The sequence below is a fragment of the Mercenaria mercenaria genome, chromosome 18 (assembly GCF_021730395.1).
Source record: "Mercenaria mercenaria strain notata chromosome 18, MADL_Memer_1, whole genome shotgun sequence".
Lineage (NCBI taxonomy): Eukaryota > Metazoa > Mollusca > Bivalvia > Venerida > Veneridae > Mercenaria > Mercenaria mercenaria.
In genome coordinates this window covers 35,587,389-35,608,612 of record NC_069378.1, presented here as the reverse complement: position 1 = coordinate 35,608,612, position 21,224 = coordinate 35,587,389, and the positions used below count along the sequence as shown (strand labels likewise).

The following is a 21,224-nucleotide window of genomic DNA, read 5'->3' as shown; positions in this document are numbered from 1 at the left end:
GATCTTCATGAAAATTGGTCAGAACGTTCACCTTGATGATATCTAGGTCAAGTTCGAAACTGGGTCACGTGCCTTCAAAATCTAGGTCAGTAGGTCAAATAATAGAAAAACCTTGTGACCTCTCTAGAGGCCATATTTTTCATGGGATCTGTATGAAAGTTGGTCTGAATGTTCATCTTGATGATATCTAGGTCAAGTTCGAAAGTGGGTCACGTGCCATCAAAAACTAAGTCAGTAGGTCAAATAATAGAAAAACCTTGTGACCTCTCTAAAGGCCATATTTTTCATGGGATCTGTATGAAAGTTGGTCTGAATGTTCATCTTGATGATATCTAGGTCAGGTTCGAAACAGGGTCTTGTGCGGTCAAAAACTAGGTCAGTAGGTCTAAAAATAGAAAAAACCTTGTGACCTCTCTAGAGGCCATAATTGTGAATGGATCTCCATAAAAATTGGTCAGGATGTTCACCTTGATGATATCTAGGTCAAGTTTGAAACTGGGTCACGTGCCTTAAAAAACTAGGTCAGTAGGGCAAATAATAAAAAAACCTTGTGACCTCTCTAGAGGCCATACTTTTCATGGGATCTGTATGAAAGTTGGTCTGAATGTTCATCTTGACGATATCTAGGTCAAGTTCGAAACTGGGTCAACTGCGGTCAAAAACTAGGTCAGTAGGTCTAAAATTATTAAAATCTTTTGACCTCTCTAGAGGCCATATTTTTCAATGGATCTTCATTAAAAATTGATCTGAATGTTCACCTTGATGATATCTAGGTCGGTTTCGAAACTGGGTCACGTGTTGTCAAAAACTAGGCCAGTAGGTATAAAAATAGAAAAACCTTGTGAACTCTCTAGAGGCCATATTTTTCATGAGATCTTCATGAAAATTAGTGAGAATGTTCACCTTGATGATATCTAGGTAAAGTTCAAAACAGGGTCACATACCTTCGAAAGCTAGGTCAATAGGTCAGGTAATAGAAAAACCTTGTGACCTCTCTAGAGACCATATTTTTCAATGGATCTTCATAAAAATTAGTCAGAGTTTTTATCTTGATAATATCTAGGTCAAGTTCAAAACTGGGTCACATGAGCTCAAAAACTAGGTCACTATGTCAAATAATAGAAAAAACGACATCGTACTCAAAACTGGGTCATGTGGGAAGAGGTGAGCGATTCAGGACCATCATGGTCCTCTTATTTGACTTTTGACAAGGCTGTTGAATAGTCGAGCGTTGCTGTCCTTCGACAGCTCTTGTTAATATCGTACTAATGGTAGTTCATTCCTTTCAGCATATAAACTTAATGGATCATTTTCAAACTGAATTAGATCTAAAACATTCTGCTGATGTTATCATTACGGCTTGAAGATGAAATGCAAAACATAATAAAATTATATATCTTTAAAAAATCCCTTAATTAATTCCGAATATCTTAATAATCTGAATATGTTACCGGAGTTTCATAAAATAGTAATAATAAGAAGAAGAAGAAAAAGAATAGAACAGCCTGTAGTTTTATCTGAAAAAACATGTTGAACACAATTAAGTTACACGTCATTTCTACACCCTACCCTCTCTTAAAAATCGACAATGCATGTACATGTAACAAAAGAGCCTAAGGTTATATCATATAACATGACAGTTGTGTTTAATTAAATCAATGATAATTTGAAATAAATACGAAACATTTTGAAAATAAACAAGAAATTTTAGAATAGAATCTATTTGAGGAACGCTGTCTGGTGAAACAAAAATCTCAAGTAAAAATCTCCGTATTTTTTACTCATTCATCACATTCAAATGTTATTACTTTAATTAATGTAATATGGATGTAATGATAAGTGGATCTGACTCTGTTATGGAGCTTCAGTTTTTTGTCATACCAAGGCAAAGTATGGCATGCTCAATTGTTTGGAGCAGGGTAGATAATTTAATTCAAAATCTTCAGTGGGTTAAATCTTTTCCAGAATTTGTTCTATAACAGCAAATATAACAGCAAATAACTGGTACAGTCACCACACTTTGTAAAAAATGAAGGTTCCTTTACCAAGCATCTCTAGTTATATAGTACATTATATATCAGTTTTACTGAAAGACTTGATTGAGGTCTTTATAAGCTTAGGGGTAAAAAAAAAAAATGTTTATTTCCGGTATCCCGACCTACCCTAAATTTTTGGCCCGACCCTAAATGTTTTTATGGCCTTGGAGAATTTTTTTTCCAACTTTTTAACAAAAAGTTGCAAAACTGCACTTTTTATGCTTTAAACATGGCCAGTAATGTTAGAAATCAACTTACTGATGCTCTAAAGGCATAACCCCCTTATTTGTATTCATTTTTTGACACAAAAATAATTTCCGAAAAGTCTCCCTTAATAAAAAAAAATTTCCAAAAAAAAATTTTTTTCCGACCTACCTACCCTAATTTTTTTTAGCATGTTACCGGAAACAAAGAATTTTTTTTTTTAGGCCTTATATATAAAAACTGTTCCATTTCTTTTCAGATAAACTGACTAACTGACAGTAACTGTAGACATGGTAATGGCTGGAAAGATAAAATGAGCAAAGTACTTATTGAAGATTTCCCTCCAAAATCATCTTCCTCAGATTATGTAAGTACTTATTGAAGATTTCCCTCCAAAATCATCTTCCTCAGATTATGTAAGTACTTATGATTTCCCTCCAAAATCATCTTCCTCAGATTATGCAAGTGAAACCCTGGCTTCCCATAGTTTGTTTGGTAATGGGTAACAAATGAAGTCATAGGTTCATCATAGTTATTTATTCTGTTCAGATGTAATCTTCTCGTAAAAACCAGTCTTTTATATGACTTGGAGAGATCTAACATCGAAACGCTCAAACGTCGCTCTGAAATTAACAATTACACACATTTTACTATATGATCCTGTCAGCTGGTATGCAGTAACTAAAGATATATAATATACATGTCGTCATTCATATAAATGATAAAATATAAAATAGTTCCGTACGTGTGGTTCGACAGTTCTTTTACATTTAAAACAGTACAATCCTTGATCATAAGTGTACAGTAGGTCCATTAACAAGCAAAAGCTTTACAGATCAAAAGTGCAATAAATACACATGTAAATACAAAGATATACATGTATGGAATGCATACATTTGTCAATAGTAACACAAATACTTAGACTTGTAAAAATTACTTACACCCTTTCAAGTACTTATACAAATACTTACCGGATCTATGGGATCCACAGCCCACATACAATTCTGGTAACTCTTTCTCTATACACTCTACCACGTCGCTATAAAAGCTAGCTCAATAGCAAGGAAGTATAAGTGAACCCTTATACTCTACCCTACTACATAAGTACTTATTGAAGATTTCCCTCCAAAATCATCTTCCTCAGATTATGTAGGTACTTATGATTTCCCTCCAAAATCATCTTCGTCAGATTATGTAAGTACTTATCGAAGATTTCCCTCCAAAATCATCTTCCTCAGATTATGTAAGTGCTTATTGAAGTTTTCCCTCCAAAATCATCTTCCTCAGATTATGTAAGTACTTACGATTTCCCTCCAAAATCATCTTCCTCAGATTATGTAAGTACTTATTGAAGATTTCCCTCCAGAATTATCTTCCTCAGATTATGTAAGTACTTATTGAAGATTTCCCTCCAAAATCATCTTCCTCAGATTATGTAAATACTTATTGAAGATTTCCCTCCAAAATCATCTTCCTCAGGTTATGTAAGTACTTATTGAAGATTTCCCTCCAAAATCATCTTCCTCAGATTATGTAAGTACTTACGATCTCCCTCCAAAATCATCTTCCTCAGATTATGTAAGTACTTATTGAAGATTTCCCTCCAAAATCATCTTCCTCAGATTATGTAAGTACTTCTTAAAGATTTCCCTCCAGAATCATCTTCCTCAGATTATGTAAGTACTTCTTGAAGATTTCCCTCCAGAATCATCTTCCTCAGATTATGTAAGTACTTATTGAAGATTTCCCTCCAAAATCATCTTCCTCAGATTATGTAAGTACTTCTTGAAGATTTCCCTCCAGAATCATCTTCCTCAGATTATATAAGTACTTATTGAAGATTTCCCTCCAAAATCATCTTCCTCAGATTATGTAAGTACTTCTTGAAGATTTCCCTCCAGAATCATCTTCCTCAGATTATGTAAGTACTTATTGAAGATTTCCCTCCAAAATCATCTTCCTCAAGTTATGTAAGTACTTATTGAAGATTTCCCTCCAAAATCATCTTCCTCAGATTATGTAAGTACTTACGATTTCCCTCCAAAATCCTCTTCCTCAGATTATGTAAGTACTTATTGAAGATTTCCCTCCAAAATCATCTTCCTCAGATTATGTAAGTACTTCTTAAAGATTTCCCTCCAGAATCATCTTCCTCAGATTATGTAAGTACTTATTGAAGATTTCCCTCCAAAATCATCTTCCTCAGGTTATGTAAGTACTTATTGAAGATTTCCCTCCAAAATCATCTTCCTCAGATTATGTAAGTACTTATGATTTCCCTCCAAAATCATCTTCCTCAGATTATGTTTTAACACAAACAGAGTATAGCTGAAGTCTCCAGTGCTTCAGTGCATGATTTTACAGCTGATAACAAGTCATATATTCTCAAGTGCAAAGTATACTCTATTTTGGCTTGGCTATACAATCTATATAGAAAGGTGTCCATACTGTTGCATTGGCTCCTGCATAAATCAACATCAACATGTGTGCTCTGTAAGTACTGGATGCATTTGCTTGAAACTTAAAACAGTAGTTTCTCATCATCATCTAAAAAACATGTACATCATATGTCAAAAGGGCAATAACTTGGCATCATTAATTCATGAAATACCCACCTTTTTGAGTTACAATTGGAATTTTGATACACTTTCACTATATCTGTGTTGTTACATAATGGATTTGATTCAAGCTTACAGGGGTCGATTTAACCGCTGGCCTGCTAGCCCGTGGCCAGTTGATTTTGCCTCGGGCCAGCTGTACATCCAATAAGTAGCTCGTCGGGTCTGCTGAAAATTATGGAAGAGTATATCGGCTTGCAGATTTATGTTTTTGTTTCGTTCTGACCTCTCCGTTCAGTCAGAAAACTTTCAAAACAGCATATTTCACAATCGAGTGTGCCCAGTAATTCAATATTTAGCAATATACGAAGACAATACACCAACATGTCAATATCGAATTAGATCTACACCTCGGGGCATAATTTAAAACTTCGCCGAGTCACAAGAGTGTTCCTTCACGCAAGAATTTTTATTAGTCAATCTGATTCGCCAAATTTCGCCCCGCCTACTTCTACGATAGCAAATGTAATGAAATATTAGCTGTGCGCTTCACCTAAGCTCAACTTGTTTTCTTGATGCTGAAAACGCGAGATAAATTTACAAGTTATTTTTAACATCCAGCTGATTTGCCAAAGAAACGGCCGATCACAAGAACTGAAAAAATGCTGGAAATAATGATAAGTCAAAGCACTCGCTAAGAATTAAATGATATGCGATGGTAACACTATCGATATTACATAAATATGCGCGATCGTAAAATATCCATGTTAATTAAATCTACGAGTTCGTAAAATTTCAGTAGAAGCATCTTTGAGAAACAAATGAACTAAAGCAGTTATTCTAAGTGCCCAATGTATAGCATTGATACATGGGATGAATTTTTTAAAGCTCGACCCAAGATAATTTTCACAATACATTAATATGTATGCAATGAAATTGATATTTTTAAAAGTATATATGACGTAACTTTAAGCTTTTTAAAAATCTTTTGAACAGTCAAAAAATAAAGTAAAACAACTCTGTTTTGTGATGAATTACCTTATATAAATTTTGAAATACAAAGGTAAAAACTAAAGAGCTAAATTTTCATGTTTTAAAAACATCTAGGTAGAGAAAAATGCCCATTAAAGGGAGATAATTCTAAAATGGCAAACTATATAAAGGGGTAATTTTATAGACTACAGATTGAGCAATTACTTTTGCTTTGAAAATGTTCTTGAAAAATGGTTAAAACATTCTAATGAGAAAATTAAAAACTATTTTTGATTCAGTGTGATATTAGGATGTAGCTAATACTGGTTCAAGAGCAAATTGCATGGTTAAAGTATCAAATAAGATTTAAAAAGAAATGGCTACCAATTCTGGCACTTTGGGCTATAAAATGGCTCCAAGTTTTTGCAATTTGCTAAAGTCTACAAGTGTGGAAGAGCCAGGGAAGGCCCTGCAGTATTGTCTTCTGCACACGAAACTGTAAACTAAAATTTGATTGGACAAAAGAAATGGTTAGCCATGGAATTCCTATGATCATGTTGCCTTGTCTCATTAAAAAGTTTGGACCAGTGGTAAAGAAGTCGGGCCAGTAACTTACCATTTCAACCGGCCCTGCCGGCTAGTAGAAATATTAGCTTAAAGTCGCTCCCTGAGCTTAGCAAACCTTTTTTGTCTTATGAAATATACACAAAATGCATTTATTACTCTGTTCTATTTCCGCATAACCTTAATTAAGGCAGATATGTATCGTTGCATTTCCTATAAGACCATAATATCCTGTATTTCATTACTTTTTGCACATGCAATCTGTCAATAAGGTGATAACTGCTGAATGTATATTAATAATTAGTAAAGGGACATTAGTCCATTATATACATGAAAAGTACATAATAGCAAAACTGTCCTATATTGACCCAAATAAAACAGTTGTTATTGGTTGATCCTACAAAAAAATCCATGAAGTTGTGAAATAATACATAGGACAACATTTCTGTGGTTTGAGGTGCTGTTCAATAAAAATATTCTATGACTGTCAGAAATAGGTAAGGGTTGAAGAAATGTGCCGGAATGTCATTGCAATTTCCTTTTTCAGATTCAAAATATGCAAAAAATATGCAAAAAATAACAAATTTCTTATATGAAATTATATCAAATGCAAGCAATTATTACAGTTTAATTTTTGTTTCAGTAAATATGTAGACATGTTTTGCACATACTTTGATATTCGTTTTATCATTTTTAGCTCACCTGTCACAAAGTGACAAGGTGAGCTTTTGTGATCGCGCGGTGTCCGTCGTCCGTCGTCCGTCCGTGCGTCCGTGCGTCCGTAAACTTTTGCTTGTGACCACTCTAGAGGTCACATTTTTCATGGGATCTTTATGAAAGTTGGTCAGAATGTTCATCTTGATGATATCTAGGTCAAGTTCGAAACTGGGTCACGTGCCGTCAAAAACTAGGTCAGTAGGTCTAAAAATAGAAAAACCTTGTGACCTCTCTAGAGGCCATATATTTCACAAGATCTTCATGAAAATTGGTCAGAATGTTCACCTTGATGATATCTAGGTCAAGTTCGACACTGGGTCACGTGGGGTCAAAAACTAGGTCAGTAGGTCTAAAAATAGAAAAACCTTGTGACCTCTCTAGAGGCCATATTTTTCATGAGATCTTCATGAATATTGGTCAGAATGTTTATCTTGATGATATCTAGGTCAAGTTCGAAACTGGTCACGTAGGGTCAAAAACTAGGTCATTAGGTCTAAAAATAGAAAAACCTTGTGACCTCTCTAGAGGCCATATTTCTCAATGCATCTTCATGAAAATTGGTCAGAATGTTCATCTTGATGATATCTAGGTCAAGTTCGAAACTGGGTCACGTGGGGTTAAAAACTAGGTCAGTAGATCTAAAAATAGAAAAACCTTGTGACCTCTCTAGAGGCCATATTTTTCATGAGATCTTCATGAATATTGGTCAGAATGTTCACCTTGATGATATCTAGGTCAGGTTCGAAACTGGGTCATGTGGGGTCAAAAACTAGGTCAGTAGATCTAAAAATAGAAAAACCTTGTGACCTCTCTAGTGGCCATATTTCTCAATGGATCTTCATGAAAATTGGTCAGAATGTTCACCTTGATGATATCTAGGTCAAGTTCGAAACTGGGTCACGTGGGGTTAAAAACTAGGTCAGTAGATCTAAAAATAGAAAAACCTTGTGACCTCTCTAGAGGCCATATTTTTCATGAGATCTTCATGAATATTGGTCAGAATGTTCATCTTGATGATATCTAAGTCAGATTCGAAACTGGGTCACGTGGGGTCAAAAACTAGGTCAGTAGGTCTAAAAATAGAAAAACCTTGTGACCTCTCTAGAGGCCATATTTTTCATGAGATCTTCATGAATATTGGTCAGAATGTTTATCTTGATGATATCTAGGTCAAGTTTGAAACTGGGTCACGTAGGGTCAAAAACTAGGTCATTAGGTCTCTAGAAAATAGAAAACCTTATGACCTCTCTAGAGGCCATATTTCTCAATGCATCTTCATGAAAATTGGTCAGAATGTTCACCTTGATGATATCTAGGTCAGGTTCGAAACTGGGTCACGTGGGGTTAAAAACTAGGTCAGTAGATCTAAAAATAGAAAAACCTTGTGACCTCTCTAGAGGCCATATTTTTCATGAGATATTCATGAATATTGGTCAGAATGTTCATCTTGATGATATCTAGGTCAAGTTCGAAACTGGGTCATGTGGGGTCAAAAACTAGGTCAGTAGATCTAAAAATAGAAAAACCTTGTGACCTCTCTAGTGGCCATATTTCTCAATGGATCTTCATGAAAATTGGTCAGAATGTTCACCTTGATGATATCTAGGTCAAGTTCGAAACTGGGTCACGTGGGGTTAAAAACTAGGTCAGTAGATCTAAAAATAGAAAAACCTTGTGACCTCTCTAGAGGCCATATTTTTCATGAGATCTTCATGAATATTGGTCAGAATGTTCATCTTGATGATATCTAAGTCAGATTCGAAACTGGGTCACGTGGGGTCAAAAACTAGGTCAGGAGGTCTAAAAATAGAAAAAACCTTGTGACCTCTCTAGAGGCCATATTTCTTAATGGATCTTCATGAAAATTGGTGAGAATGTTCAGCTTGATGATATCTAGGTCAGTTCCTAACTGGTCATGTGCAGTCAAAAACTAGGTCAGTAGGTCGAAAAATAGAAAAACCTTGTGACCTCTCTAGAGGCCATATTTTTCACGAGATCTTCATGAAAATTGGTGAGAATGTTCACCTTGATGATATCTAGGTCAAGTTTAAAAGTGGGTCACGTGCCTTCAAAAACTAGGTCATTAGGTCAAATAATAGAAAAACCTTGTGACCTCTCTAGAGGCCATATTTTTCAATGGATCTTCATGAAAATTGGTCAGAATTTTTTATCTTGATGATATCTAGGTCACATGTGCTCAAAAACTAGGTCACTATGTCAAATAATAGAAATAACGATGTCATACTCAGTTGAACACTGGGTCATGTGGAGATAGGTGAGCGATTCAGGACCATCATGGTCCTCTTGTTTCAAAATAGTGAAATTTTCATCAGATTTTTAGCTCACCTTAACTTTGTTCAGGATGAACTATTGCTATTGGTACAGGTGGATGGTCCAGCATCCTATGACAAAGGTTTTATTTAAACGTCTTTCCTCTGAAATTACTGGTCAGAATTACACCAAACTTGGTCAGTAGGCATAGATCTCTATCAAATGTTTCTGCTTGGCCCCTTAAATTATAGGTCACCAGAGCTAGAAATATAAAAAAAAAAACAACATTAAAATAACTTCTTCTTATGAACCGCTAGATTGATCTTCATCAAACTGGGTCTGTACTCTGTAGCATCAGTATCAAGTCCTCACCCAAATTTAACAGATGGGGACACTTGACCACTTTTAGGGGCCATTAGAGCTAAAAGTAGAAAAACCTGGTTCCTCTCCAGATTTTGTTAAATGAGGGCAGACAGCCACTTTAAGGGGCTAAAAATAGAAATACCTTTAAACCACCTCTTTTCGTGAACTTTTTGAACTGTTACAAGGGCCATAACTTGGCATCAATAATTCATGAAATGCCCATCTTTGTTGTTAAAAATGTGGTTGGAATTTCGATACACTTTCACTGAGACTGTCTGTCGTGTTACATAATGGATTTGATTCAAGCTTAATCAAACTTGGTCTGTATCGTCAGTATAAAGTTCTCCCCAAAATTGTTCAAATGTTGACACTCAACCACTTTAAGGGGCCATTAGAGCTAAAAGTAGAAAAACATGGTTACAGCTGATTCTCATGAACCTCTTGATTGATCTTCATCAAACAGGGACTGTAACATCATTATAAGGGCTTCACTCAGTATTGTTCAAATGAGGGCTTGGGGGTCTTTTGTTGGGGGCCATTAGAGCTAAGATAGAAATACCTTTAAACAACAGTTACTTCTTTTCATGAACTGTTTGATGGATCTTCATCAAACTAGGTCTGTAACATCATTATAAGGTTTCCAGCATTTTTTTTTATTTCAAATGGGGCCATCAAAAGCTAAAAATTGAAAGCAGGGTTTAAAGGTTATATTCCTTCTCAGGTGAGTGACTTATGTTCATTTTGGTTGCTGTTTTATTTATAGATCATATATCGCTTTTAAACACTAAACACGCTATGTAAAAACATTATTTACATGTCCTTTCAATACCCTAGCCTAAAACAGGGAGACATTAACAGTGACATTCTTCCTGCAGATATAAAGTTTTAGACGTAATTTGTGACAGAAGTATGTTAAATGCAATTTAGTGCAATGTTTCACTTGAAAGCAAAATTTTATATTCAGTACTGTTTATCATACTTAGTTACATATAACGGACAGTTGATCTAATATCAGCATTTAATTACTTGTTTAGCTTTAGCAGGTAGTAAGGATATGTAGCTTTTAAATTTTGTAACTTACACATTTTGGGTCAAACAATAGAGTTGATAAATGAATACAAAAGATTTTTGGAAGAAATCACTTTAATTAAGCTCACTTAAATTTGTTCAGGGTGAACTATTAGTATAGGTGGATGGTCCAGCATCCATTGTCCTTTGTCAACAAATTTATTAAACATCTCATCTGAAACTATTGTCAGATTTACAACAAACTTGGTCTGTAGCAACCTGGCATGGACCTCTATCAGGTTTGTTCAAATGGTTCATTTTGGCCCCTTTTAAGGGTCTGCAGAGCTTAAACTAGAAAAACCTTTAAACAACTGCTTCTCATGCATTTATGTTGGGGGCATATAGTGTTGCAGCTGTCTGTATGTCCATACGTCTCGAAATCTTGTGGGTCCAACTCCTCTCACACTATAAGCCTGATTTTCTTCAAACTTTCACACATAAAAAAGCGTAGTGTGCAGATGACCATTAAGGAAGGAAACTTTTCTGTGCCTATTTTTACCGCAGTTATGGCTCTTTGATAGTTTTGCTATATAGAAAATATAGAAAAATCTTGGGTGTCCAACTTCTCCCACAATATTAGCCTGATTTACCTCAGTTTTTCACAGATGAACAAGCTTTTGCTGTGACTATTTTTACCACGGTTATGGTCCTTACTTGACAGAGTTATGTGCTCTTGCCTACAGATAAAGACTGTTTTAATAAACAAGTGATAAAAGTTTCAAAGCCATTATGTCAAACAGTTTACACAAAATATGAACTAATACGAAAAACTTAACAACGATTTTTAAGTTAAATGGGGCCATAATTCAGCCAAAATCCTTGATGGAGTTATGAACTCTTGCTGAAAACCGGACATGGTGATGGTACACAAGTGTTGGAAGTTTCAAAGCTTTATCTCAAAAGTTTTTGTCAAAATGTGGACTGCCATACAAAAAACTTAACCAAGGTGTGACGCTGACACAGACACCAACGCCATGGTGAGTGGGAAAGCTCTACTTATTCTTCTAATAGTCAAGCTAAAAAAATAGATCTGTGGAAATGAAAGTAGCAGTTTTAGATATCCGATTGTACAGAAAGATCTAACATTTAGGTAGGTCGAGTATGTAACCACCGCACCCGTGTTCACTTTGTTGATCTGACTTGCAGTGTGTTCAGATTGTCAGTTGATGTAACATCTCTAAGTCATTAGTTTGTTATAAGCAAGTTAGAGCATTCAGTAGTATTATTATTAAAATAGTGACATTTGTGTTTTCCATGTGCACGACAATATAAGAGTTTATTTGTAAAAAAGAGTTGTTTTGTATTGTTACCGCTGATATTTTCCACTTTTGATTTCTAAAGGAAAATCAATTTTCCATATATAACTAGGAACATTGCATAGCAACATTATTGTGAGCAATTTATAATCTCTTTTTAGCAGTGTTGTTGTTGTTTTGCCAGAACACAGGTGTCTTGCGGGAAATATTTGATGCAGGTTTCTATGGCAACTGGAATATTCTTGGCATTTCCTTTTACAGGAGATTTTACTGTGGTTTAATGTATATGAGAGTGAGGTTTGTCATATAACATATGAAATTTAAACATGCTTTGGTATTTCTATAATCTGTTGGAAGTATGAACTGTTTTTACCCCAGTGAGTTATATTATTTGGTGACTTTTGTTGTGGACATATTCCTATAGTTACAAGTATTATCTTGTACTGTTACTAAGATGTTATTCTTGTTTATTTTAGCTTGACTATTTGAAAAATATGTGTATGTAAATTGGTATCTAGAGGACGGGCACTTGTTCATTAAGCATTAAAATAGGAGGAAGTTCTATGACTCTAAAGTTGTCCTTGTTTATGTCATTTAACTGTGCCTGTGGAAAGGATTTTGGATAGTGCGGTGTTGCTGTCTTCCTACAGCTTTTGTTTTAGTTTTATTCCTTGACTGTGTATGTCAATTGTGACAATGTTAGGTGAAAATCGTGTGCTGATGTTGACAGTATTCAATATTGATATTACCTTTACAAAGTGAACAAAAGTTAAGTGAAGGAAAAAAAATGGGTTGTGTTCACAGTGCACGTAGAAATAGTAATTCTGAGGAATATGTTGAAACTTTAACATTGAAACGCCAAGTCAGTAAAAAAACAGCAGGACAGAATCTAAAAATATCAATTTCTGTAATAGCTGATCCACTTTCAAGTGACGATGAATCTTCCACCTTGACATATCATTTTCAAAGGTCAGGGGTCAAGAAAAATCCTAGTTTTCGGACTGTCTCCTTTGCAGAAGGGAGGCGTTATACCAAGTTTCCAAATATGGTCGGATATAAAATGTGTGTTTCATGTAATGAAGCAGGACCTGACGTTTTGAAAACAGTATCTGTTATTCCTGAAGTAGAGGATAGGGAGATTTGTCGTAAATGTTCCGTTCATAAGAGAAAAGGTCGAAAAAACAGAGGCAGTGGTGAGGAGAAGCAGAAAACTGTTTCAAAAGTGGACATTAATACATTTGCTGACTTGTTGGCAATGGTGAGTTTTCATGTTGTACTGATTGTTGTCTGGTCGTGTTATTTTTCCATGTATCCTCAGTCATTTTGACATACCCTTTCTGTGCTTCCCACTATGAGACTTTTTCATTGTATTTGTTTTTCCTCTAAGAATATTGTCAGCAGTTCGTTGGTGGAACATTAAGGTGCTCACATACATGTTTCATAAGTTTTAATTAAAAGAACATGTCTTGTTTTAAGTGCATTCATTGGCAGTGTTTTTTGTCTCTAACATCCTTGCATAGACCTCTCTCAAGTTTGTTCCAAGTTCTGCTGGACCACTTTTACAGGCCACCAGAACTAATAATAGAACTTTTAAACAGATTCTGCTCATGAACTCGAGTCAACTCTTAAATATTTTTGAATGGTGCTTTTAAGGGCTATTACAGCTAGAAATAACCCTTATGTTTAAACTATTTCTTCATATACCACTTGCTGGATCTCCAACAAACTTGGTCATTAGCATGCTTGGATGGTTGTCTCTCAGTTTTGTTTGTAAGTTAATTTGCTTGCCTCTTAAAGACCCACCACGACCTAATGAACTACTTTTTCCTCCCACATGAACTTCATGCAAATCATTCCAATAATACTGGTATAATACAGCTATTCTACAAGATGACAAGTTGACAATTCAGGCCCTCCTTGAATTAATGTTTTCACAACTTCAGTTTTTCAGTATAGTTGTAAAAACTTAGAATATTTAATATCTTACCTGTGGTCTTAACTCACCTTAATACATCAACTACTGTGCATACTGCTACATTAATGTAATAATACATTTAGACATTAAACACATTGTCTTAGCCTTATATAATTATGACACTGTAGATTTGTAACTAGATACTTGTTCTTTCTCAGTTTTTTAATGCAAACCATGTATAATTATTGTGCGTTTTAATCAACTTTGCGGGGCGGGGTTTCGCGACGGTCTATTGCATTATTGTGCAGGATATGTAGTATATTCGGCAACCTGATTTATTATTCAGTGGCCATCTACCTTACATTGTAACACACTCTATTACGTGATAGCGCGACACCACCAGATAATGACACCAGATCGGACAACGCGACACTCTAAGGAGATTGTTGTCGTTTTGAAGTAAGTATTTTCAGTTTTTAGCTCGACTATCCTGGCGTCGGTGTGAGCATTAGCGTAAGCGTCACACAAATGTTGAAGTTTGCGAACCACCCCAAATATTTTCAAAGTCCATTGAGATATTGCTTTATATTTTGCATAATTGTTTGCCATCATGACCCCGGTCTGTAAAAAGGAAGAGGCAACTCTATCAAGCATTTTGACTGAATTATGGCCCCTTTTTGACTTAGAATAAATGTTAAAGTTTGCATACCACCCCAAATATTTTTCAAAGTCCATTGAGATATTGCTTTCATATTTTGCATACTTGTTTACTATCATGACCCCAGTCTGTGAAAAGGAGGAGGCAACTCTGTCAAGCATTTTGACTGAATTATGGCCCCTTTTCGACTTAGAATAAATGTTAAAGTTTGCGTACCACCCCAAATATTTTCAAAGTCCATTGAGATATTGCTTTCATATTTTGCATACTTGTTTACCATCATGACCCCACTCTGTAAAAAGGAGGAGGTAACTCTATCAAGCATTTTGACTGAATTATGGCCCCTTCTCGACTTAGAATAAATGTTAAAGTTTGCGTACCACCCCAAATATTTTCAAAGTCCATTGAGATATTGCTTTCATATTTTGCATACTTGTTTACCATCATGACCCCAGTCTGTAAAAAGGAAGAGGCAACTCTATCAAGCATTTTGACTGAATTATGGCCCCTTTTTGACTTAGAATATGCTTGTTGTAATGTTAAAGTTTTACTCATTGTTTATATTATACTATCAAGCACTGAGAATAGTCGAGCGCGCTGTCCACTGACAGCTCTTGTTTCTATACACAATGTAAATCAATGAAAACCAGATTCCTACCATGTTTCAAGGATAGAAAGAGGCATCTAAAGGAATGCTTTCTGAATTAAAAAGACCACCAAATAAGCATACAGATGGCTAATCCATGGCCAGTTTTTCATTGTTTTGGATATTGAACCGAGGATTTTTTCTCATTTTTGAGGCAACAAGCTTGGCATTACCCTCAATAAAAAGTCCAACATTCTCTCTCTTTGTCTGCAAAATATCTCATCAAAATCTCGATTACTTTCAAAAATACGAGGTGTTAAAGTCGGATGGGTAGACCAAAAACGTTCTGTCTGACACCACATGATTCCCAGGGAAAGTTCTTACTGACACCAATTTTTGATGATAAGATGTTCTACCTGACACCAACATTTGATCATACTTTTTAGCTCATCTGATTTTTTGAAAAAAAAAAAGATGAGTTTTTGTCATCACTTGAGCGGTGTCTGCGTCGGCGTTGCCTGGTTAAGTTTTATGTTTAAGTCAGCTTTTCTCCTAAACTATCAAAGCTATTGCTTTGAAACTTGGAACACTTGTTCACCATCATAAGCTGACCCTGTATTGCAAGAAACATAACTCCATCCTGCTTTTTGCAAGATTTATGGCCCCTTTTGTACTTAGAAAATATCAAATTTCTTGGTTAAGTTTTATGTTTAGGTCAACTTTTCTCGTAAACTATCAAAGCTATTGCTTTGAAACTTGCAACACTTGTTCACCATCATAAGCTGACCCTGTACATCAAGAAACATAACTCCATCCTGCTTTTTGCAAGAATTATTGCCCCTTTTGGACTTAGAAAATCAGTTTTCTTGTTTAAGTTTTATGTTTAGATCAGCTTTTTTCCTAAACTATCAACGCTATTGCTTTAAAACTTGCAACACTTGTTCACCAACATAAGCTGACCCTGTACAGCATGAAACATAACTCCATCCTGCTTTTTGCAAGATTTATGGCCCCTTTTGGACTTAGAAAATATCAGATTTCTTTGTTAAGTTTTATGTTTAGGTCAACTTTTTCTCTTAAACTATCAAAGCTATTGCTTTGAAACTTGCAACACTTGTTCACCATCATAAGCTGACCCTGTACAGCAAGCAACATAACTCCATCCTGCTTTTTGCAATAATTATTGCCCCTTTTGGACTTAGAAAATCATTTTCTTGGTTGAGTATTATGTTTAAGTCAAATTTTCTCATAAACTATCAAAGCTATTGCTTTAAAACTTGCAACAGTTTTTCACCATCATAAGCGGACGCTTTACATCAAGAAACATAACTCTATCCTGCTTTTTGCAAGAATGATGGCCCTTTTTAGACTTAGAAAATCATGGGTAGGACAATATTTCTATTGTACAAAAAAATCAGATGAGCGTCAGCACCCACAAGGCGGTGCTCTTGTTTTGCCTTTATTTCACTCGGTTTGCAGTATTTTATCCAATTTACGCGTGTTTTTGGGTATAACGTCATAACGTCATTTGTCATCTCGGGTCAAAAACTAGGTCACTAGGTCAAATCAATGAAAAACCTTCTGTATGCAATAGGGACTGCATTTTACTCTGGATCTTCATGAAATTTGATCAGAATGTTTGTCTGGATGAAATGTAGGTCATATTTGAATATGGGTCATCTGGGTTCAAAAACTAGGTCACCCGATCAAATCAAAGAAAAACCTTGTGTATGCAATAGGGACTGCATTTTACATCAGATCTTCATGAAAGTTTATCACAATGTTTGTCTGGATGAAATCTAGGTCAAGTTCATTTATGGGTCATCTTGGATCAAAAACAAGGTCACCGGTCAAAACAAAGAAAAACCTTGTGTATGCAATAGTGGCTACATTTTACACTTGAAATTCATGAAATTTGATCAGAATATTTGTCTTGTAGTACAAAAGGGGTCATCTGGGGTCAAAAACTAGGTCACCCAGTAAAATCAAACAAAAACTTTGTGAATGCAATAGGGGCTACATTTTAGGCAGGATGTTTATGAAATTTGATCAAAATGTTTGCTTTGATGAAATCTAGGTCAAGTTCAAATATGGGTCATGTTGGGTCAAAAATTAGGTCACCTGGTCAAATCAAAGAATAACCTTGTGTATGCAATAGGGGCTGCATTTTTCAGTGGATCTTCATGAAATTTGATAGAATGTTTGTCTTGATGAAAGCTAGGTTTCAAGAGTTAAAATATGGGTCATGTTGGGTCAAAAACTAGGTCACCTGATCAAATCAAAGAAATACCTTGTATATGCAATAGGGGCTGCATTTTAAGCAGGATATTCATTAAATTTAATCAAGCTGTTCTCAGGTGAGCGACCAAGGACCAGTGGTCCTCTTGTTTGAAACTACCAAGATTAACTCTGCCCCGCCAGGTCAAATAAAATGCACAATACCATCATGGAAATACAAAAGATTACAGTTATTTTGCGGCGCGTCTTTAAAGGAGCCACCAGAGCAGTAAATAGAAAAAAGCTTTAAATAATTCCTTCTCATAAACAAGCTAATATATTTTCACCAAACTTTGTCAGTAGCATTCTTGTATGATCCACTCTCAGTATTGTTCAAATGGTTCTGCTTGGCCCTTTTAGGGTCTGTCAGAGCTGAAATAGAAAAACCTTTAAATAGCTTCTCATGAACCACTTGATGTATCTTCTCCAAACTTTGTCTGTATAAACATTGTATGGTTTTCTCTGAAAGTTTGTTCAGATGGTTCAGCTTGGCCCCTGTGAAGGACTGCCTTAGCTAAAAATAGAAAAGGAGTTACTTCCCATGAACCACTTGATGGACCTTCACCTAATTTTGTCTGTAACACAGTTGGATGGTCCTCTCTTGGATGTCAAAGTTTTTGCTTGGCCCTTACAGGGCCCACAGAAGCTAAAATTAGAAAAACCTTTAAACAATTTCTTCCCAGAGACCTGTAGAATCTTCTGTCTTGTTTGTTCAGATGGTTCATTTTAGCCCCTTTAAAGGGCCAGTAGATCTAAAATTAGAAAAACCTTTAAATGACTTTTCTCATGAATCACTCGGTGGATTTTCACTCATCTTGGACTAGCCTGCAGCAACATTTTATAGATTGCTATGAATTTGAAGAAATGGTTACATTTTTAGCTTTTTTAGGGGTGTTAGGAAAAAGTTTGGTTGTACATTTAAGGCCGTTACAGCAAAAAATAGAAACAGCTTTGGAGAAAGTATTTATGGGCTACTTAGTGGATGTTCACCAAACTTGGTCAGAGGGAAGATTAAAAGATCAAGGTCCTCCTTCAAGTGACTTTGGCCCTTGGCCTCTTGTTATTTCATTGGAATATCCTTATATAATTCGAGACCTCGGGGAAAAAGGAAACTGGAAATTTTGAAATTGTAATACATGTGTCCTGGTTACCTGTGAAACAAAAATACAAGGAAAAAATATTTCTTCAAAACTGGAAGTCCATATTTAAGGCTTAGCATTCCTTCCTCAAAAATGTAAAATATTCAATCTAACTTTTTAAAAAAAGAGTAATAAGAGAAAACATTGCCTTCTTCCTATCTTTTTATGCAAAAAAAATGTTATATCAGGTAATAAATACATGTAAATATAGAGAAGTATTAATTAATCTCTCAAGTTCTTTATCTAAGTTCTATATAAAAAGGTAGGAGAAAGAACAATTGTATAATAGTAATAATGTCAATAAAACAATTGAGTAATGTTTTGATATCATGATGACCCATAATGAGATAAATTATGTTAAGTACTATAAAGATAATGATAATGATGTGTAATTATATACCACATTTATGTGACAGGAGTGGTTACTTTACTGATGTTAATCTGTACAACTGTGCTGTAATGACAGACAATATAAACCTAACACATGAATATGGGAGAATATGTATTCCATATGGAATTTATAGTGACATAAGTATCTATATAAAGTTTTACATTTTAGGAAATCAGGTGTAATAAATTGCAGAGATATATTTGTGATTCTACATTACAGGAAGTTAAATAATGTTCAATACTTATAGATAACTGATTTTTTCTTATTCAAACAGACGTCATTCTAAGTGTTTGGTGCAGCTGATAAAAGCTTGTTTTTATATTTGTACTTAAGTATGATTAAAATTTGAAATCTTTGGTATAGACTTTCATCGTTATTAAAGGGAATGTTAAAAACAGAGAATATAAACAGACAAAAATATCAGCCTTAAGTGGACTAGCTTGAGATGTAGTTTGACTTACACCAATATGGGTGTAAATGGACACAGCATAGGAATGTGGAATTGTTTCCGTGGTATTCATAAAAGGAAAGGAAAGAAGGTAATATTTATAAACGATGAGACAGCACAATATTTTTGTGATTCATTTAAATACAAAATAGGAAAAAGTCACTTAAATAATGTTTGATTCCAGTTTGTCTGAATCTCCTCCAGTTCCACATAACCTCCTCTAGTTCTACATGATTATCCTCTAGTTCCACATGAACCTCCTCCTCCACATTTAAATAAACCTCCTCCAGTTCCACATGAACCTCCTCCTCCACATTTACATGAACCTCCTCCAGTCCCACAAGAACCTCATCCAGTTCCACATGAACCTCCTCCAGTTCCACAAGAACCTCCTCCACCACATTTACATGAACCTCCTCCAGTCCCACAAGAATCTCCTTCAGTTCCACATGAACCTCCTCAAGTTTCACAAGAACCTCCTCCTCCACATTTACATGAACCTCTAGTCCCACAAGAACCTCCTCCAGTCCCACAAGAACCTCCTCCAGTTCCACATTAACCTCCTCCAGTTCCACATGAACCTCCTCCAGTTCCACATGAATCTCTTCCAGTTCCACATAAACTTCCTCCAGTTCAGTATGAATCTCCTCCAGTTCCACATGAACCTCCTCCAGTCCCACAAGAACCTCCTCCAGTTCCACACATGAACCTCCTCCAGTTCCACATGAATCTACTTCAGTTACACATTAATCTCCTCCAGTTAAACATGAATCTCCTCTAGTTCCACATGAACCTCCTCCAGTTCCACATGAATCTACTTCAGTTACACATTAATCTCCTCCAGTTAAACATGAATCTCTTCCAGTTCCACATGATTCTCTTCCAGTTCCACATGAACCTCTTCCACTTCCATATGAACCTCCTCCAGTTACACATAAATCTCATACAGTTTCATAGTAAATCTGTGAACGCATCCCTTGCTTGAAAACAATTTTTGAGGTCTATGAGATTGCAACTTTACATTCATCATTCCATCTGTAATTCTGTCCCTCCACACCTTTTGTACAGTCTAAAAATGTCATCCATCAATGTATTTAAACATTACTTGGCACAAATGTTACCCATTATAACATGTCACTCAGACCTCTAGCTTAAAGGTCAAGGTCACAGTTTAATTTGAAAAGTTAACATGGTATTGACTTGGTCTGTTTCTTGTCCAGTCCATAACTGTGCCGTTCTTTAAGGGATTTTTATATTACTATATTTCTTGGCACAAATACTTTCAATAATGAGGTAATATGTCACGCGCAACATCCAGATCCCTACTGAATAGTTCAAGGTCAAATTTAGACCAGAGTTCAACAGGTTTTTTCCCTTTGTACTTAATGACTCAATAACCGCCATAAAAATAGTACTAGTAGCTTTTCACTTGGTGCTCAGGCCAGAGTTTTTTTATTTTTCGTTTTACGGGAGCGCCGGTCCTAAATATTGCAAAAGTGGAATAAAATTAAAATTCATTTTCCCGAGTTTTATTTTATTTTTTCCGCCGGTCGGCTGTTTACAGCCCCAAAGAAAATAAAATTAGTGTATTCACCTGGACGTAATTTCGCAGGAAAGGAGTTTAACGCGTGCAAAATATCGTGTTTTGCCGCACATTTATCGGCATTAACAGGTTGTAAAATTCCACTCGCCTGCTCGCATTGGCGAGTTAAGTCTGAGTAGGACGAGTGGACCTCGCTGTGTACTCGGACGATCGGGCGAGTGGTTTTTTTACGTCCTTACTTTACCAAAATTCAGAAAT

The 21,224-nt window shown here is 35.5% G+C and overlaps 1 protein-coding gene across 3 annotated transcripts in view; it reads left to right on the top strand.

Moving 5' to 3' along the window:
- The window catches only part of LOC123537798 (inositol-trisphosphate 3-kinase homolog), an 82,085-nt gene that overhangs the window by 6,419 nt on the left and 54,442 nt on the right, over positions 1 to 21,224 (top strand). For 2 of the 3 annotated variants that reach the window (XR_008368308.1, XM_045321627.2), the window contains exon 1: positions 19,018 to 19,514. Coding sequence is in view for 2 of the 3 variants with exons in the window: in XM_045321627.2 (XP_045177562.2) it covers positions 19,443 to 19,514 (72 nt within the window). In the remaining variant the exon portion in view is untranslated. Of the gene's footprint in view, positions 1 to 2,499; positions 2,608 to 19,017; positions 19,515 to 21,224 lie in introns of those variants that run through there. The other variant, XM_053529582.1, reaches the window with a different exon arrangement.